Raw genomic sequence first — 20877 nt, 5'->3', positions numbered from 1 at the left:
CGGCTTAAAAGCAGGGACTTTTGCCTGGTCCGTTAACATACCTGTTGATATCACGTGCGCGGATTGCGAGAAACGGAAGAAATATTGGTCACAAATAAAACTAATGTAATTCCGAGGCCAGTTTTGGCCAGTAATTCTGAGGTCACAACTAATATCTGAAGTTTGTGCTTAATATTACCTTCCAACGCGGATTTTAGCCTTGTAATTTGTAATAAAAAGATCGGTAATTTGTGCTTCATACAGATACCTTTCATACAGAGTTTAGCCTTATTCTAGACAAACAGTGCCGGCGAGCGTTAGGTGATTTCAGCACCTCTCTGGTTGCTTTACCGGTAGCTAATGTCAATTGGGGCCATGCTCTGTTCAGCCACCTGTTACCTCTACTTTTTGGTAATAATGTGATTAAATTCAAAAAATTCAAATTCAATACATCCTCATTTTTGTTTTAGTTCTGCAGAAGATAAGACAACCGGGATTGTCTCACTGCTTTAAAACGAGGCAATGAATGTTATTCTTGTGTGCTTACAACAGGTAAACTTTTCCATCATAATATATCATCTGGTATTAAGTTTCGATTGAAGTACAACTTTCTTGATTTTCTAGAAATTGGAATGGGAGTGTGTTGTTGTTCTGAGAAACTTTCCAGAGGCACTGCAAGATAAAAACTTGATACATTCTTGAAAGCACTACTTACGTTTAATATGTACAGTGTTATCTAAAATGGTAAGGGAAGTAAAGTTGTGCACTTTTCACACCAAAATCATGAACTAAAAATTTTACTTTGCATTCAGGTTTGAAATTATGATTTTCTTCCTGGATTATTTCGTGTTCCTCATGATATGCGCCGACCTCATTTGTACGCTAGAATTTTTCCAGTACGGTTCTTATCCTTCAGTTTTTTGCATCTATCATAATATCTTACCATAACTATACCAAAACCATACTATACCATAACCATACACAACATATCATATAATCATATCGTATAATCATATCATACCATAACTAACCATAACCAAATCATACCATACGATAACCATATAATTCCAAAATTATATCACACCATACCATACCATGAAAATCATACCATACGATAACCATATCATACCATAATTATATCACACCATACCATACCATAAAATTTATACCATAAGTGTATCATACCATACTAATAATTTAATTGGATATTTTATTGTAACATGTGAAGGTATTAACAGAGCTGTGTACGTACCACATTTTCATTGGTCAAGATGAACAAGTAAGAACCTGCTTGACTTTATTTTCAGCCGTTGTCTGTTCTCGCTTAAACGTTGTTGTATATTTCGTCTAGTTTTGTCTGATGCGTACTTTGCAGATTAGTTTGGTTGCTCATTCCGCGACGTTATGCGTATCCTGTCTCACCATATGTATGTTAGAAATGCCTTGCCAGTTATGGCAAGGTAAGGCTACTTAAGATAGTCTGGAATTTGAGACTTTTTTATGTCCATTAGCACTTTGTAAAGAATGAAGTTGATTTAAGTAATTGCAGCGTTTTATAAGTTTATTGCTTTGGAGATATTTGAAATCGTGCCTTGATAATGCACTCAGTGAATTTACAGAAATGTATTTCAACAAACTCCAGCCTAAATGTAACGTCTCTTGTTATGCGAGATACTCCTTCACAAATACAAGGTTTTTTGAGCAATAATTTCTAAATTTTCGTTCCTTAGACTGCTCCCAACATATCTGGAAAAGTTTACTAAACTTTCGCCAACGCCTCAAGTTGTCATACCACTGTTAGAATTTCTCTCTGGTATGGTTCTTAAAGTTTCGTAAATTAAGAAATCTTTTGCGAAATATCAATGTACCCCCTAAAGAGAGGATTCTGATTGAGCAATTCTGCCGCTAACCATAGTTGATCGCCTTTTTGTACAATCAGCTGTGTTAAAAATCTCGTATTTCTGTTTACCAGATGATGGAGATTTGGATAAACAGGAAATCGCATACATAAAAGGTATATGTATAGCTTTCGGTTGCCAGTCATGATATCAGGATTGAAACCGCACATCAAAATGGGCCTCTTGTAAATATAATCAATAAATATACCTGGAACGTGTAGTAGGTGAAGCCACGAATGGAAATTGAGGAATACTAAAATGGTGGCTAGGAATATTTTTGTATACCTCTTCTCAGCTGTACGCAGTTCATTGAACAGCTAGTGATTTGCATCGGTTATCAAGCCAATCAGATTACGGCTAGTTCATTTATAATACCCAGCCTCCTCTTTTGACGTGATTTGCTAGCCTGATTTCGTATTATAATTGGGTCAATTTTGTTTATTTTCCAGGCTTGGTCTTGAAGCTAGAGGAAGAATTGCATACTGTAACATCTTCATCCTCCAAATAATTACACATCCCGGCAGGTGCAGTATACAATTTATTTGAAAACATTGTTGAAACAAGCATTATATGACTGCAGCCTCGTTAGAAATGCCTAAACTTTTGCAGTCTTTTGTCTTTTTGTCACCCAGTTACATTTTCGAACTTCTGGTCAAAGTACGAAATCACTCGAGAAAGTGATTTCATTGTCCGTTGCAAGTGAGTTTATGAGTGGTTTCCGAGCTTGTTTCAACATTTCATTTGTTAAATTTGGATGTGCAAAGAATTTTAGGCGATTATCGAGTTGGAGCAAGCTCTGCATGATTCAATATGCCAGTATTGCAGCAACCTATTGTTAAAACTGGGAAATGAAATGCATACATTATTTAAGCAAATCTTCTTCAATGTAGATCAAATTGGTGGTGCAATACAAAGACAGTTCGCGGACGCCTTGAAAGTACGTATACAGTAGTCTTTGACATGATAGAAGACTTAGTGGTAGAAATTTGGGGAAAGGGCTCGTATGTTGATATTTTTTGACGTTTATTGCTGTAATAGCTTTCTTGTAGCTCCACTTATCTACATGTCTTCAAGCAGTCGTTAACCTGGTTTCCTTTGTGTCGTAATTGTTGTAAACAATCATTTTCGTAAACAATCATTTTCACGGATAAAATCTAGTCCAATCTTTCCACATTATTGCATCCCAGGTAGTTTTTCAGAACAGCGATGCATTAGGGTCGAGCGAAAAGAAAGATGTGCAACAAGCTGGCACATTTACGGTGCAATCATCTCAACCTGTGTGTATTAAAAGTAAACTCTGCATGGCAGGTAGTTAATGAAAAATGAGACAATTCATGTATTGCTGTAGCCAAATTAAGTTTCTTGTGTTTTTTAGGTTCATGTTCAACAGCAAGCGAATGACGGTTGGAAGAGGAAGCAACTGGATGTTTGGTCAACCAGCAAAGCAGCTGGTGGCGACAAAGGTGATCAATTACGTCCACCATAACATTAAGCTACAAGATGATCTTTTGTATAGTCATTTTTTAATAACGGTGATTGATTTAGGAAACCTATAAGGGCTTACCAGTGGAACTTCAAAATCTACATGTCATTAAGAAACATCAGATGTTTGTTGGAATCCTCAAAAGTTCTAAACTCTTCGTACAAAAACAGGTAGAAATTTTTTTAGTATATATTTTGAAAGGAGAGTCTCTAACCCCTCATCGTTTCTGGATTACTACTACTTTGAAGCGGTGTACATGCAATAATACCACTACACTATCAGTGGCAATTCTAAGGGCGTCCCCTTTTCCACAGGAACAACGTGAACTACTTGACAAAAATGGGGATTGCAATAGGTAAGTTAAAAAAATTAAATCGTAGGAAAATGTCTGGTTTCATATTACCTTTTAATATAAAATTTGTGTAGGTTCGTCCCGATGAATTGTTCGTCTCTTGTATAAATACAGCTAATGTGATTTTTATACAGATTAATCTTACTGGACCTTTTGATGGTGCTTCCTTAGATCGAAATTCTAAATCGGTTAGGGTTTTGTGTGTTGTTAAAACTGATATAGGAACGATATTTCATATCCTAGTCCGTTACGTTAATTCACAATGATTATCCTTTGTTTTGTAAGAGTTTTGGTCTATGGAACCGACTTGAGACACAAAAAACTATTTTTGTTGAGCCACGACGAAAAAACGAATTTACAGAGGTTAGTTCTATTGCCATCCAGCGAAATCTTAAGACTAGACTTTTTAACAAATGAATATATAGTTAAACAGTTCATCTGTACGTTTTTACGAGGACGAAAAATCATTTTGATCAGGAGGTTATGTTCAACTAAATAACTCGCAATGAACAAGCTGATTGAGGTTTATCAAAGGATTTATGGTCTGTTTTAGGCAATGGAAGGATTTTATGAAAACGTTTGCAACCCAGAGAACAAGGGTGCTGTTTCTTGTTGTTTGCTAAAGAAAGGTATGGTGTCTACTGTATTTTTTCGACGTATTAATACCAAAGTCTTTAAACACATACATTTAAGACGGCTTGTCAAGTTTAAAACCTTGTATAGTAATAAGCTTGTTGGCGAATCTGCTAAAAACCTGTCAGATTTGGTGGAAATAAGTAATAATTTCATGTCCAGTGTCCGCGAATATAATCCTTGATTCAAATCTTTTAGTATAAGCAATTAGGTCAGGGTTAGGGTGAGGTTTAGAATTAAAAGTTAGGAATAATTTCGTGCATCCTGGACATGAAACAAGCTATGGACATGAAACTATGATCGAAACATACAAGTCAAACACATCCTGATAACAGACCGTCAAAAAAATTGATACGAGCCTCGGATGTTTTACAAGAAACTCCTGTGTTTCTCACGTTTAGGTAAGCAAAACCGGGAAACGAAGATTTAACTGTTGAAATTGACGTTTTCTATTGTTTTATGTTTGAGACCGAACGTATGTGTGCCAGGATCAGGTGACCAGCTGTGCATTCACCCCCAGGTTCTTGAACAAGAAACAAACGGCCAAGGCAAGTGTAAATGACTTCATTGACCGTTGGTAAGTAGGTTTGTAGCTCAAATTCTACATACCATGTACCCATTTTCTTACACGGTCGATACACTGAATAATTTACTATCTACTGTATAGGTGCACAGGTTGTATAACCACCCTCGCAATATTTTGCCCTTAAAATAAGGTAGTAATCCCCACAGTTCATGAAAGTTCTCTTGACTATTTTCAGAGGCATTTGTGCTGTACAAAGGTGTTATCATGCAAAGACGTGTCATTACTATAATTTGCTGCAACAAGGTACTACCACTAAGAGATGTTTATATTGGGCTATTCGGCCATTGCCATTGGCGTATACAGTATCGTCAGATATTGTTTGGTATTCACTATATTAAATATACACACTAAATTTAGGCTCAACTCAACATATATATGCATGAGCGATATACTTATGCTGATCGGATTCATATCTCTACAATTACGTGTAACTGCAGGAAATTTAATCGGAACTTATTTCATCCTACAGCGATATACCAGTGGAACTTCAAAATCCACATGTCATCAAGAAACATCAGATGTTTGTTTGAATCCTCAAAACAGTACCCGACTCCGCAGTTTTAAATTCTTCGTACGAAAACAAGTAGAAATTTTGTAATATATTTTGAAAGGAGAGTCTCTAACCCCTCTTCTTTTCTGGATTACCACTATTTTAAGCGGTGTACATGCTATAATACCACTACACTATCAGTGGCAATTCTAAGGGCGTCCCCTTTTCCACAGGAACAACGTGAACTACTTGACAAGCCTGGGTATTGCAATGGGTAAGTTACAGAAAAATAAAATCGGAGAAAAATGTCTGGTTTCATATTATCTTTTATTATAAAATTTTTAATATCTTGAAGTTAATTCTTAAAGAAAATTGTACTACGAGGATGGTTGCTTTCGGATTTTGCGGGAGAATTTAGATAGTTCGATCCTGTGATTTCATGAGTCAAATTTCGCCAGTGTAATATAGTACAAATCAACATAGAAATTCGTATCGTCAATATCGTCAATTAAAGAAACAATAGGGTGAAATGTCAGTATTTTCAAACAGCTTTTGGAAATCAACAGGCAAGAAAACACGTGCTTTATATGTAATAATATAGTGCCTTTATCTATTTCACTTTCCAATCTGACACTGGGATAGTCCGGATGTTTTGCAAAATAAAAGCAGCCTTCTTTCTTCATGTACAGGTCCCTCTGTTCTCCAATGTACGTCACTTCCGGTGAAAAAGCCACGAAAAAAAGCCAACTTTGAGGCCCGAATAAACGAATGCGTCATCGAAGAAAGAATGCGTCAACAGCGCGCCATAATTAAGCGTTCGACCGCATCTGAAGCTTTACCTCGAAAGGTCGCAGAGAGTGTAACAAACGAAAACTGCTCACCGAGAAACATTCTGCGAAATGGTGCAACATTGCTAAAGAAGCAAGAGATCTTAGGTCTCGCCTACAGAAACAAACATATATTACGCAGGTATATGAATTTACTATGCTATAATTGCAACTATTTAAGCATATATAAATACAGATCCAGATTGGTACTGATGGTTGAATGGCTGATATTGGTTGAGCAGGTAATGATACTGTTTACCAGATAAGGTTTTTGAACAATCTGGTGGGAGGTTTCAGTGTGCAATTATGGGCAAAATCCAGGCAATTATATATGCCATATCTTCACCACTTGGCATAGCCAAGATTTAACTTCACAGTTGTGAAGTTAAAATACTTTTTAAGGGTCATAAGTAGCTTTCTTGTTTTTCAAAGCTTTTTTACGACAGTTGAAAAATTAGGTCACTATCCAGTGGATAACTTTATCCATGCACCTTTTGAACAACTGGCCCCAAGGCTGTAAACAGGATTTTTGCCAGGGGGGCACTGTGTGTGTTGAGGAACAGGTGCCCCCCATATAAGGCTTATGTCATCACTGATATAGTGCAAAATTACATGGTTTCTTCCAAAAATATATATAATACAGGTGCTCTATAATAGTGCTATTAGTTTTTATAAAGCTTTTGTAGATTTCAATGAATGTAGGTGACAAATGAAGAAATCCTATATTAGATGTCAACCATATTATAGTCCAAAAGGGTTGCTGGGGCAAACAAACCTCATGATCTGCTGCCAGCATTGTTTTATTTTTTTATTTGCGCTGATGCAAACGCCGTTCAGCAGCCTTCAAGAGTTTTACTAAACAGATTATTGCAATGGACATTTCTATAGGCATATCGTCGATGCCATTCTCTAAATTTTAAAATTCACAATGAAACATGTTGATATCCACATATTAACTCTAAGGGCCTAACTCTAAGGGCCTAACTCCACGGGCGCCTTTTCTCGGCGAAATGCGAAATATTTCGTCTGTTTCTTTTGAATTTTGACCGCTTGAATCAATTAATTATGCATCATTGCTCACAATTCAAAAGAAGCAGGAGAAATATTTCGCATTTCGCTTGAAAATTTAGCCCGTGGAATTAAGGCCGAAGAGAAAAGGGGTGGGTAAAGAAAAATTTGAAGGTACCCAAGGGTGGGTTAAGAAAAAATGGAATAGTGGTTGGGGTGGGTAAAATTTTTTTAGCATAGATAAAATTTATATTATTCTTAAAATACTGAGACTACATGAAATACTGTACAATAATACAATGTACTGTTTTAGGATACTGTCTGTCAGTCATTCAACATCAATGTTATAAACAAGAGCATCCTCAACTGAGGAAAAACTTGCACATTCCACTTGCTCAGCCACTTGTGCTTCATGCCTTTCTTGCACAATCCTTTTTTTCTTTTTTAGTTTTGTTCTGGTTTCTTTATCTCTCCTGGCCCGTCTTCTCTTTTCAGTCTTTCGAACATCAGCTGCATCAAACCTCTTCTCAAGTTGATGCATTACATGCTGAACATCATGCATGATCTTTTCAATTCCATTCATCATTTCCTCAATTTGGAAAATTGATTCACAAATAAATTTAATTTCATCACCAGCCCATGAATTTTCCTCCATATGTTCATTATAGAGTTCCTTTTTCCTTGACAACAGTTGATCTTTCAAGGACTTTAATGAACTTATAGTTCCATTAAAATGCTCAACCGCACGTTGGCTTTTGGAGACATCATCTACCTTAACATCTGAAGGGAAGTCATTGTATCTTTTCCAACAAATGGGAATTAACAATTGGGAATCAACAATTGGGAATTAACCCTTCCTGAAATCCACTTACTACATTGAGCCTTTCCTCGTTTAACACAAGTCGGCTTGGTCGTCGTTGGTGTTGTATTCATATTTATATCATTCGTGCCTCCAACGATGTCAATCGATGGCTTTTCAAGACTAGAAAGAGCTTTCTTGAATTTCAACAAATGACCAAGCCAACAATATCAAACATTTGTTGTTTCTCTTCAGCATCCATGGTCTTGATCAACTCCACATCGTCAAAGCCAGTGTCTTTAAAACGCTGCAGATATTCCTCAGTAAATTTCAATGAAGACATAAAATTTTCGAACGTTAAATTCTCAGCCATCTCGAATATTCACTAGATTCTCCTTCAAAACAACAACGTGCCATGTGATTTACAGGAATTCGAGGGACAACTGGGGATTAGACATGATATTCATTATAATTCCCATGAATTCCGATGATGTAAGATCGGGTCAATTTCAGTGCATGGTCAATTTCAGTGGTCAATAATAAATAAATCTCTTCTTGCCAACTTGCTATTATAATACTCAACATAAACGTGCTTCTCGACCAGTTAATACCAGTGTGTGTAATTTCCACGGCTTTCGATTTGGTGGAACATTGACAGGTATACTCGTCAATACCACTTTTTTGTGATATTGTATATAAGCAAACTCGGTGGGGTTGGTTAGGAAAAAACCTGAAAGATTGTTGGGTGGGTCAGGGAAAATTTATTGATGTTGAATGGGTGGGTAAAAATTTTTTTTGGACTTTGGGAGTTTCTCTTCGGTCCCACCCCCGGCCATTAATAATGACCGGTCCCTTAAGACAAACAATTTATGCATACAATTTCAAAAATTACTTACCCTTTCATGATATGAAGAGAACACAAATACATATCCACTACATTTTTAACATATTTCCCATTGCTGGAAGCCATCTTGTTCCAATCGCGTGTTCCAGTTCGAGTTGATAAACATAAAACAAATGATTCGCGCGGCCTTTGCTCTACAATGGAGATTACAAGAACATCATTTTCATACAATTGAAACTATGATTGTATATAAATCACAGAGGGTCTATACTGTAGTGTACTAGTGTACAGTATGTATTTTGTGATATCTATAACACAAGAATATACAGAAAAAAATACAGGTTGTTTTCTTTCATATACACATAACACCCTTGTAAGAAAGCTCCATTTTAATGAGATTTATCGAACTAGGATATGTGCGAATTTGTTAGTTTATCATATTCCACAACAATTTCAAAGATTTACTTGCCTTTTAAATTCTGATTTTCCTGTTGGACGGGATAGTGAAGCGAAAAACATTTGATGAGAATATTCGAAGTGTATACAGCAAACAACAGCTGAACATCACGTGTTTTATGTAGAACGAAGTTTGGCTGTGAATAGCCATTTATAAATCTTCAATCTCTTTACACCTAGGTTGAAAGAAAGCTCGATTTTAATAAGATTTATCGGACTAGGATATCATGGCCGTAAAACGCCATATTGCCACTGGATTTAAATTTACTATATTTGCGAATTTGTCAGTTTATCATATTCTACAACAGTTCCAAAGATTTACTTGCCTTTTCAATTCCGATTTTCGTGTTGGACGGGATAGTAAAGCGAATTGAAGAAATACGATCATACTGTCATACATTTGATGAGAATATTCGAAGTGTATAGAGCAAACAACAGCTGAAATCATGTGTTTTATGTAGAACGAAGTTTGGCTGTGAATAGCCATTTATAAATCTTCAATCCCGTTTACACCTAGGTTGAAAGAAAGCTCCATTTTAATGAGATTTAACTAGGATATCATGGCAGTAAAACGCCATATTGCCACTGGATTTAGATTTACTATATTTGCGAATTTGTCAGTTTATAATATTCTACAACAATTTCAAAGATTTACTTGCCTTTTAAATTCTGATTTTCCTGTTGGACGGGATAGTGAAGCGAAGAAGTACGATCAAGTGTATAGAGCAAACAACAGCTGAACATCACGTGTTTTATGTAGAACGAAATTTGGCTGGGAATAGCCATTTATAAATCTTCAATCCCCTTTACACCTACGTTGAAAGAAAGCTCCATTTTAATAAGATTTATCGAACTAGGATATCATGGCCGTAAAACGCCATATTGCCACTGGATTTAAATTTACTATATTTGCGAATTTCGGTCAGTTTATCATATTCTACAACAGTTCCAAAGATTTACTTGCCTTTTCAATTCCGATTTTCCTTTTGGACGGGATAGTTGACCCATTCAAGAGAGATGTAAGAGTATTATTTAATTTTGACTTATCCGCCGTTTAAGCTAAACGGCATTGATACAACCGGGCCCGGGACTATAAGTAAATGTGTGGAGCTGTATTATTATTATAAATGCAGACTGTCTTAGAGCGTTTTGAGATCGTTTAGATTGTTGTACGAGAGTTGTTTCATGAAATTGTTGTAAATTGAAAATAGAAGTAAAACCAGCGTGTGCAGGTTAATTTACTGAAGGAAGCTTGCCAAGAATTTAGTGAAAATATTTGACAAACTTTAAACAGTTTTCATTATTGGCTGAATACCAACTGTATATTTACGGTCTACACAAAGGTCTCGGAGATGTCAATTTCAAAACAAAAAGTCAATTTCGTTTAAACTATGTACTTAAAGCACGGTTTTTACCCTGGGTGACACATTGGACGAGACGAGGCAGCTCGTCGTGAAGAGAAGCGTGGCGTCATAGAATTTCACGTCGTTGGGAACTGGCTGCGAGGACAGCTCTCTCAAAAGAATATTATGTGGTTGATTGGCTTGACAAAAAGTATTTTCATATCAACTAACGCGAATGCCGAAAGAATATATGACGAGATTGGTTTTGATCAGTAAGTGAACCAGTAAATTTTAGCTGCAAACTATTGGCACGGTCAAAATGGATGCGCTGTGCTTTAAATTGCTGTGCATCAAATTGGACGCAGGCACCAATTTTAGCTGTCCCGTGCTAATAAATTGACTACATCATTCTATAAAGAGCTTCTTGCTAATTTAGATGTTTTGGTTGTTGAATGTATGCAAATATCATCGTAGATAAATTGTACTGATAATTTGCTCACTTTAACTTAATCTAATGATCTGCCATCTGAGCCACTTTGTTTAGCAACAAGAGAACGAGACACATTTTTACGGCACCCATGTATAAAAACTATCGCACAAGGTAAATTTCATTCAGTCTCGAACAACGGGTTTTCACTTGTGTTAAACATTACAGACATTAAAATAATCTCCGGTTTTCTTAAACACCGTTTAAAAAATTGAAATCTGGATTATAATCACGCATTCATAAATGGAAAAAATTGCGATTAGCTAGTATTTTTGTCCAATTGGCTTCTAATATCCGCTTGCATTAAAATATGTTTGCTAATTTGCATGCTAGCCCGGACAAATAATTATGATCTTATTAACTCTCCTTCTTTCGGCGTTCTGTGAATATAAATTGTTTTTAAATGCAAGCGTAAATTGAATATACTAACCAAAGCCAAAGCGTAAATTGAATATGTTAACACATTGAATTTTTTTAACATACACTCGATCTTTTTAATTTTAAAATGTCGTGCCAGTGGTAGGCATGATATCTCTTGAAGAAGGATTCGATTGGATTTTATAACTTATTGTATTACTTATATATAATAAATGTAATATTACACTAACTCCGGTAAACTCGAACCCCCGCGGTAACTCGAACAATTTTCCTTTGCCCTTGGGGGTTCGAGTTAGCGAAGAAATTCTGTATTTTAAAAGCTCACTCAAATTTTATGAGTGGGAGTCATAACATTTCCATGGCGGTATTTCCACTGGAATAAGAGCTTAATTTTCAGTGTTTTTCGTTAAATCTTTGTAATCAACTAAGAAATAACTTTCTCTTTGATCGGTGATGACAAAATTTGTATGTCACACTCAATGAGTGAGTGTAACACGGCCTACAGGCGATAGTGTGGATACGGAAGAATTACTGATAATCGTTTGACATTTATCTGTTTTGAGAGCGTAATGTCCAAAATTTTTGTATTCGGTGTAATTAGACAGAAATTCTAGTTTCTACAGGGATCGTTTATGAAAAGTATGGGTTATGGTTGTCGCAGATAAACTACCTGAGGTAGAAATTTTAGCAACATCTAGTCAAGAATTGTGTGACAGGCAGGAGATGATTGCATTTTCTCATTGCTTTTCTGCAGTTGTCAGCATTAAAATTGGATCTTGCCAGTCACGCAAAACCTTTGAATACGTACAATCCAGAAAGTCAGTTTATACAAGACCTTCGAGAGAAAAATGAGTGTACTTTCTGACGGTTTTGAAATACTATCTTTATTTGTGTTTAGAATCTTAATAATCACGACTGCCGTAGAACATTCTAAATCTACTGAATTAATTGAAACGTATAGATCGTGCATGATGTAACCCAACCACTGTCAGTTGTTAGACCATATATAGAATGCATATCTCTTGCTGTCCTGGTCCACCTAAAATAACGTGATATAGCTATGACGCCTGTCTATGGAGATTTATTTCATTCCAAACCGTTCACAATTGGTAAATTACGACCTTTTCCAAAACAGTAAATTGATTGCGGCTTGAAAACCTAAAATTTCTCATCAACACATAACAAACTTTAAATTCACTTCATAAAATTTGAATGATTTAGTCAGGATTTGAATTTTAAACGTTTTCCTCTTTTTTTCAGAAATCTTTGGTATGAAGGGAGTTGTATCGTCAGCTGAAGGATTACACACCAAACTACGTCAAGCTGCTCAACGGATTAATGGATTAACAAAAGAACGCAAACAGTTGATTAAAATGGGAAATAAGCTGAGAGCTGAATTGTTGAAATATAAAGGTATTTGAAGGAATTTGGTATATCTATTAAAATGGCATTAATATATAGACGTTAGTCGAAATAAATTACTGTAAGAATGAATTGAATACATTTTTCGTATAGTCATGACGCGTAGCTTCTGTTGTTCGCAAAAGACTAACTGCATGCATGTGCAAAGAGAACCCGCGATGATTACGTCACTACCACATGTAGGGTAGTGACACGTGACCGGGCCCCAGAACACTGCGGCAAAACGTCTGGGCACACGCCGGTCGGTTATAAGCATATTGGGAAATTTTCAATTGGAATTGTTGAAACAAAACATGCATGTTCATTGATAAAATATAAGTTAAACTTGTACTTCAAAATGTACCAAAAACAAGTGGACTAAACATTCGTTTAATGTGTCCTGGCATTTAAATATGAAATAAAATTGTAATGCAGATTAAAAATACAAAACAATCGCACCGTAACCATTTTCTTCACCTGGGCGGCATATATTAGGCGTATGGCAAATTTCACGTTGATATTACAATGTAAAAGCTAGGAATAAGATTCAGTTTTGTGCGTTTTAGACAAGAAACAAAATTATCATCATCAAAGTATTTATACCAATTCATTTATTCAACGCGGGACATAAGAAGCAAGTGATTTCGAAATTATCAGTAACGACGAAGAATTTTTGATACTACGCACGTGCCCCCCCCCAAAAGAAAAGAATCCTAGGGCCCAAAAGTGCCGGGGTTTTGGTGAAAAATGCCTTTTTGGAAATGGTAATTCTGTAAATACAACTTTAAAATCGAAGGTGGCCTTTTTTGTTTCCAATGTACGCCCAGGGCCTACAGGTACGCCCACTTACCCGTTCCTAATCTTTGTGTAGACCATGATGAATATAAACCACACTACAGTCACTACTTACTAGTCGTGTCTTTGGTGCTTTGGCAATAAAACCGTCCCTATACATATTTTTAATTGCCCTTTCTATTAGTTAGAGCCCGCCCCCCAATCTCGGTATTCTCCCTACGCCATTGAGAATGGAAATTTCGGTTATTTACGGAAGAAAGATCGCTTTGAAACACTATAAATATGCCAAAAGCTTTGAAATAAAAGTCAAACGGTAAAATACGCGCAAGACTTAATTCTTCCACGCGGCGAATCCGGCTTGATTTTGTTAAATCAATTTGGACATATTTTTGACCGTTTATTAGCTTTTATTCAATTTTCTGTTTCTTTGTGCGTGAGGACAGTTTTCGGACATACGACACATACGGTGCGTTTTAATATGTGCACCCAGGTATATGTGAATGTACGCTTTCTGAGCATACTCGATCGAAGCTAAACGACACTGCATGCATACATATTCTGTGACTTGATCAAAATTATATTCGAATGTACGCAAGCAAAACGACACACTGACACAGCTCGCTTTTTTTGTTTACTCGATCCGTGTTGTGAACGCCTTTTAAGGCGTATTAAAGGTTACGTCTGCGGAACGAAAGAAGTATCTAAGCGATAAGCATTTGTGTTTTAACCGTGCCGATCATTGTGCTTCTGATTGCCGAAGCCGATTTTTTTGTACCAAATGTAAGCGTAGACATCATACCTTGATTTGTGACCTCCCGGGTGATACGAAGCCTCCTGCTGCGCCCTTTAATGACATGCTACTTAGTCTTATAGTTCTGTCGTTTATCCTGTCGTAGTTGTTAATATAAATAGTGTTAAATGTCGCGCCGTAATCGACACGGGGGCGGGAAGTTTCTACGCCTCGTCTGCATTGCTCCACAAAATAAAAGCGAAACCCAAAAAACGAGAAATGCGTCATATAGAAATGATTATTATTGAAAAAATTTCCAGGTAGTTTAGAGCAACTTTTGTGAAGGCTGAGCAACTAGCATCAATGTTCACGTTTTGACAATGAATAGCAATGCGACACCCCTTAATTGTTCGTGAAATCATTTTTCCAAAACGGTGAAATCTAGACACAAATTGGTACGTGATAGGGGGGGGGGGTTGCTCTCGTTGAAAGAAGAATTTACGCCGATCCGACATCTTTTGTCCAAAACGGAAGTGCTAATTTCACAAACCTGTCTGGGGTGTTTTTTTGGCGAACATACATTAAAATGATGGAATGGTATGGATGAAAAAAAAGTCAGTCACCCTCTACGGCATTGCATACCCAGGTAATCGGAGTGAAAAAATCAACGAATAAGAAGCCATATCCTTTGCTTCACTGAAGACTGGCTTATCATATCCTTCATATCATATAACTGCGGCATTTGAAAAATTTTAGTTAGTTCATTATTTCAATGTAAAAATGCATTTGTTTTTCGTCAAAATCAATTAGAATTTTTATTTTTGCCCGTTTTACATTAAAAAATGTTGAGTTTAGAACTACTCAGTTTGTGCAGGCGCCTTTTGACGTATTTGAAGCCATGACTAACCAGCTGATCTGAGATCATGACATCATAAAGCGTCTTATAAATTTCACATATATTGCAACTCAACAAACTATAAAACTTTCATCAGAAGTGAATTCAATCCGACAAAATTGGATCGTATGAACAGGTTGACTTCCAGGATTGGATTTTAAAATTTGATCAAAGCGTATGTACGCCTATGTATCTATTCTTACGTAATCTCCGACCACGCGGGACCAGCGTAGTTTTGCGTGACACACGTGGGGCGATCAATGCACAAAACAGCTTTACCAAATCAAAGAAAAATATTATATAGAAACTAGAAATTTTTCTTCAATGAATGTATTTTAGCACAATATGAAGCTTAAATAGGCGGGCTAATCGCTGTATATACTATACTAGATGTACTGTCCGCCGCAAAACAATCGCAAACTGTCGAAATATATCAGCAAACTGTGCTGAAGTGGCATGACCTTCGTGCACTCAATGTGTTATTAATATGCTGCAAATACCAATGTCTGCAAACGATTCAGACTCCGTGGTTTTACAGAAGGAAAAATGGCGTGAAGCTTCTCAACTCAGAGTTCAGGCACTGGAAGAAACTATAGCTGAAAAAGATAGGGAGTTCAGACACTAGGAAAAGTTGAGATTTCGTAAGTTGAAGGATGATTTTGAGTATAACTTCAAACCTATATTAGAACGAGATCAAGAGTTAGAGAAATATGATACGGTGATTGGTAAAGTTAAGGAAAGAGGAGCACGTTAAGACTGCTCAAGTTAGTGAATTGTGTGTGAAGATTGATGAATTCAACATCAAATTACAAAATGAACAGAAGTCGAAAGAGGAGCTACAGAAACACTACCAAAAGGTAAATTTTTTAATTTTTTTATTTTGATGAATCGATTCTGCATACAAAAATATTTAAATGAAAACAGGATAAAATTAATTGAGCTAGGAGTCTGTTAAAACCTTTAACAGGCTTTTTAATTTAAACCCCTAGTTGCAATGGCTTGGTGCAATATAGTTGAACATAGTGACATTGGTGTCTAATATTAAATTGTGAAGATGAAATTAATTACATTTGATAAAAGATAAATATATAAAAGCTAACTGTCTTATATTTACATGAAGAGAAGTTACAATTGTGTAATATACACTTAATGTATGCTCCCGAGGGAAATGGTGAATTTTGTTTTTCCAAGAGTCTGACTGAAGGGAAAACATAACTCACTATTTCCAAAGGTAGTGTACATTAAGTGTTTTGTTGTATAGGAACGAAAACATAAATGTTACACAACAATTTTATTTAAAAAAGAAACCCACTTTACTTTGTTATGACAAGAAGCAGGCAACAATTTTTCACTAATTGGGGCACTCCTTTCGTTGCCTTATGTAGTTAGTCCTCCGATAAGGTTTATGAAGTTTTGTTGAATTTCAATCGTTACATATAGTTGTGCTGTATACGTGTACATATGTGCAAGAATAAATTTATCCTGTGATATAGCTAGCAACAAAAAGCAACCCTGTAATTGACTGAGAACAAACTGGGCAGCCATTAAGCATAATTAGAACTGTTCCAGAATAGCTGCAGCTGAGCTGCAACCTTTCTCTTCTGCTTGTCTTTCTTCACTAGCTATATGTTTAATTCTGATATGTTCAACAAATGATATGGTTAATTATGTCTAGAGATTGCAAGAATATCAGAATCAATTTAAAGCTTTTCAAGAAGAGAAAGATAATGTAGTAGCTAAAGAACGGGAGGAGCTTTCGTCTTATCGGAAAAATCTGGAGCTACAATTAAGGTAATCTAGTTCACCTTATGCAATCATTGTTTGTAACTGGAATACCATCAGAGCTCTTAAAGACATTTAAATTTTAGGTGATCATAATTAATGAACTCTAAAGGTAGGGTACACTGATGCTAATTAATGTAAACCATGTTTAAACAAACACCTTGTTTACATTTTCACTCACTACATTTCTAAAAATATCAAGAGCAGTCAGAATAGTTGACACTATTTTGGTTTGCTATAGTTCTAAATGAGAGCTGGAGTTTATGTTCCGAAAAGTAAAAAATGTGTTAAATTTCAGAAATTTTAAATCAAGTAGTCTACCCATATTGTTACAAGCAGAACTGATGTGAAGAAGTCACTGTAAACTACCTTTTAGTATCAGTAGAGATATATTACATGCAATGTATGCCAATGTGCAATTATGAACTTTGAGAACTTACTGAGGCTATAATTAATAATGAGTTACAGTGATTATGTTAATAAAGCATTTTTTAAAATATTGGTTAAAAATCAACATTTTGATTTTTTAGAGCAACAGAAAAAGATTGTGAGTTTCGTCATCCAGAAAATGTCAGTAATTTTGATGAAGCAATAAGAAAAAGAGAACAAGAATATCGATCAAAACTGGATGAAACAAGAAGTCTCTTATTGTCAAATGACCTTAAGGTAATAATTTATACTCATTACAACTATTACAGGCCTATCTGCATGCTTTCCATTTGCCAATATATACCTCAAATACAATATTACCACCATTTTATTACTGAAGCTCCCTTCTCCTTGGACCTTTTTTTCATCTCTCTCCAAAAAACCTCCTGTGCACTTTAAACACTACATGTTGTGGCTTTAAACTATTTCACCACATAGACCAGTTGTTTAAGGCCATTTTGTGGATGACTAATACTAAGAATATTACATGATGTGCATTGTAAACATACAAGGTGTGTGTGTAACTGTTTTCCTCAGTTAAACTATCTTGCTACCAACAAGGTTTCGCTTTTTCCCTAACTTCTTGACGAATTTAGGAATTCGCTCTCTGAGCTAAATTTTACCTATGTAGTCTAGATGCTTAAACGAGTGCATTTGGTCAAACGAGACTACCGAGCCAAACGTATAAATTAATTGCCCGTCATAAATTAGGCTTTTGGTTTAAAGTACATATCTAGAAAGTGCTTTGTGGGATGGTTTGTCGATCATTGTCACTTGTCTTTAATAATTGACAGGTTTTTTTAGATCTGAAGTTTAACAAAAGAACTGGAGTTAATGCGATGTGATAGTCGTCAATGTAAAGAGGAACTCGACAAGAGAGAACTGAGAACTCGGGAGCTGAAGAAGGTGCTTGAAGAAAAAGATTGGATGCTTTCTGATTTGGAAAACACTCATAAGTATAAGGTCACAGATCTCGAAGCACAACTGGAAAATATGAGGAGATTGGGAGACAACTTACAGGAGGATTTTAAAAGGAAACATGCCGAATTGGATCGCTTTGCTCGGGAAAAAGAAGAAATGTTGGCCAACGCTAAACAAGTAAGTCGCTATTGCAAATGTAGTCTAAGGCTTAATAACCGAGCTAAAAACCTTACGAAAGTGGTAACACAGTAAGTTTTTTCTCTGGTGATATAGTTTTCTTCAGTAATTTGCCTTGTTTCCATGAACTGGGCAAAACTGGTAACACAGTAAGTTTTTCTCTGGTGATATAGTTTTCTTGAGTAATTTGCCTTGTTTCCTTGACATTTTTATATATATATATATATATATATATATATATATATACACAGAGTGTATCAAAAAAATGTCCCAAATGTAAAATTTCCGTTTTTCAGAATATTTTGCAGAATTTGCAAAATTTTTGTGTTCCTAGAGATAGTTAAGACTTATCTGGTATACCTAGGCCAAGTTTGGTTTTTCATTAACAAAGTTATGTTACCGGGGGGATGTTCCTTTCCACTGATATTGAGAGGGCTTGCGCGCGAAAATATGAAGCTGAAATTGAGATATTATTTACCTGTCTAAAAGTAGGAAAGCTTTTTAATAAATTGTCGAAGTTTCAGGAAAAATAATGCAAACTGGGAGCAACGCGTGACCCCTAAAAGTGACAAATATTTTATTGCAAGCAGTGGATTAAATGCATGGTTGATTTTAGCGTGACCGATCTCATACAAGGTGGGCAAATGAATAAATTAAAGCGAGAAACGAAACAAGAAGACGAAGCGATTTAATAACAAGATTTTTATTCGTGATGTTAATCCTCAACATTTCCACCATTTCTTTCTAAGCAAACTGCGGCTCGTGTGAGCATGGTAAACACTGAACGGCGAACCATTTGTCTGTCTTGCCTCAAATTATCCATTTCGTTCGAAATTCTTTCTTGCAAATCGCCTACACTACCACCGGCAAATCTAGGCGAATGGACAGACAAACGGTCCACTGTTCAGTGTTTAGCATGCTCAGACAAGCGTAGAATGAAATGGTGGACATGCTGAGGGTTAACATCACGAATAAATCGCTTTGTTTTTGTGTTCAGTTTCTCGCTTTAATTTATTCATTTGCCCAGCCTTACATGAGATCGGTCACGCTAAAATCAACGATGCATTTAATCCACTGCGCGCAATGAAATATTTGTCACCTTTAGGGGTCGCGCGTTGCTACCAGTATGTATTATTTTTCCTGAAACTTTATTAAAAAGCTTTCCTACTCTTATATACAGCTAAATAATATCTCAATTTCAGCTTCACATTTTCACGCGCAAGCCCTCTCAATATCAGTGGAAAGGAACCCCCCCCCGGTAACATAATTTTGTTAATGAAAAACCAAACTTTGCCTAGATATACCAGATAAGTCTTAACTATCTCTAGGAACACAAAAATTTGCCAAATTCTGCAAAATATCTTGAAAAACGGAAATTTTACATTTAAGACATTTTTTGATACACCCTGTATATATAGCCTGAAAACTTAATAGAACTGGGCACTGGTAACAATTTTATCCGTGCCGTGCCGATAAATTTAGTCTATAGTGTAAATGGCGCTGGTATTCGAGTGCTACATTCCTGCATGGATTTTAGAAAGCTGTGTCGATTATTGATGATCAACGCTCTTTCTCTTTCCAGGTTCGTCAGAAGCAACTAAACATTGATCAACTTCACTATCAGTTGACAACAGTGAATCGTCGGGCCAGCGAAGAAATGAATGTTTTGAAGCAGCAGAACTCTGATCTCAAGCTGCCGGTAACCCAAGCAAGACAACAGGCTGACCAATTTTACAAAACGGGTTTGGAGAGAAATATTGATGCCGTATCATTATAATAAACCAGGTAAGTTCGATGATATTGTTAAATAACTAGATCGCAGATGCAAAATGGAAATAGGTATATAACATTAAAACAAATTAAACGTGTAAATGTATCACAGTCTGAAGCTTAACGGTGAACTCACTTTCAATTGTACTCTACCGTGTTGCTGGTTAATGCAAGATCGAACGAAATTTATATGTACTTTTAAAACCGCAAGCAGTTAAGAGAGGATTTGATTAGGTATCAGCCGGATGTCAGTAACATCCTGGGAGATTCACTGAGTAACAAAGCGAGCAGCTATAATGCTAAACCTAAGATATCAGTTGTGACAGCCTTATGCCTGTATTCTAAAAGCTCACTCGAACGGCCTTTAGTGGAGATCTCAATCTAAGTCATAACATTCCCAAGGCGGTATTTCCA

General features: G+C 36.1%; 2 protein-coding genes across 9 annotated transcripts; both read left to right on the top strand.

The window, feature by feature from the left end:
• Window positions 1-1219: 1219 nt before the first annotated feature.
• Window positions 1220-4882, top strand: LOC114543589. Of its 5 annotated transcripts, none has more exons than XR_003690112.1 (10): window positions 1753-1792; window positions 1952-1993; window positions 2327-2401; window positions 2768-2814; window positions 3253-3340; window positions 3423-3530; window positions 3675-3715; window positions 3998-4075; window positions 4266-4341; window positions 4814-4882. XR_003690112.1 is itself a non-coding variant. In XM_028562513.1 (9 exons), exons 5-9 carry the CDS (start codon window positions 3257-3259, stop codon window positions 4333-4335), a joined length of 381 nt encoding a protein of 126 aa, XP_028418314.1. In that variant the 5' UTR covers window positions 1220-1258; window positions 1952-1993; window positions 2327-2401; window positions 2768-2814; window positions 3253-3256; the 3' UTR covers window positions 4336-4862. The 5 variants fall into 5 exon arrangements, 2 of the variants coding, with proteins under 2 accessions (XP_028418314.1, XP_028418313.1); XR_003690113.1 differs by having other exon boundaries at window positions 4747-4862; XR_003690114.1 differs by adding an exon at window positions 2510-2576 and having other exon boundaries at window positions 4266-4862.
• A 4-nt stretch (window positions 4883-4886) lies between these two features.
• On the top strand, window positions 4887-10970 carry LOC114543588. Of its 4 annotated transcripts, none has more exons than XR_003690109.1 (6): window positions 4887-4922; window positions 5107-5174; window positions 5401-5502; window positions 5655-5695; window positions 6111-6390; window positions 10759-10942. XR_003690109.1 is itself a non-coding variant. In XM_028562511.1 (5 exons), the coding sequence occupies exons 3-5, from the start codon at window positions 5692-5694 to the stop codon at window positions 10829-10831; spliced, it is 357 nt and encodes a 118-aa protein (XP_028418312.1). In that variant the 5' UTR covers window positions 4887-4922; window positions 5107-5174; window positions 5655-5691; the 3' UTR covers window positions 10832-10970. The 4 variants fall into 4 exon arrangements, 1 of the variants encoding a protein (XP_028418312.1); XR_003690110.1 differs by having other exon boundaries at window positions 5401-5514; XR_003690111.1 differs by lacking the exon at window positions 10759-10942 and adding an exon at window positions 7925-8027.
• Window positions 10971-20877: the final 9907 nt, after the last annotated feature.

Source organism: Dendronephthya gigantea, unplaced genomic scaffold (assembly GCF_004324835.1).
Source record: "Dendronephthya gigantea isolate DGI-Jeju-01 unplaced genomic scaffold, DenGig_1.0 000491F, whole genome shotgun sequence".
Classification (NCBI taxonomy): Eukaryota; Metazoa; Cnidaria; class Anthozoa; order Malacalcyonacea; family Nephtheidae; genus Dendronephthya; species Dendronephthya gigantea.
This window is presented reverse-complemented; position numbering and strand designations above follow the sequence as displayed.

What these genes read in the sequence shown, in the direction of transcription:
- LOC114543589 (XM_028562513.1), top strand. Translation starts at nt 3,257, where the DNA reads ATGTTCAACAGCAAGCGAATGACGGTTGGAAGAGGAAGCAACTGGATG. An exon ending in AAAAATGGGGATTGCAATAG is followed by an intron (nt 3,716 to 3,997) that starts GTAAGTTAAAAA and finishes TTGTTTTGTAAG; the next exon opens with AGTTTTGGTCTATGGAACCG. An exon ending in GAAAAAACGAATTTACAGAG is followed by an intron (nt 4,076 to 4,265) that starts GTTAGTTCTATT and finishes GGTCTGTTTTAG; the next exon opens with GCAATGGAAGGATTTTATGA.
- LOC114543588 (XM_028562511.1), top strand. An exon ending in AACAAACATATATTACGCAG is followed by an intron (nt 6,391 to 10,758) that starts GTATATGAATTT and finishes ATGTACTTAAAG; the next exon opens with CACGGTTTTTACCCTGGGTG.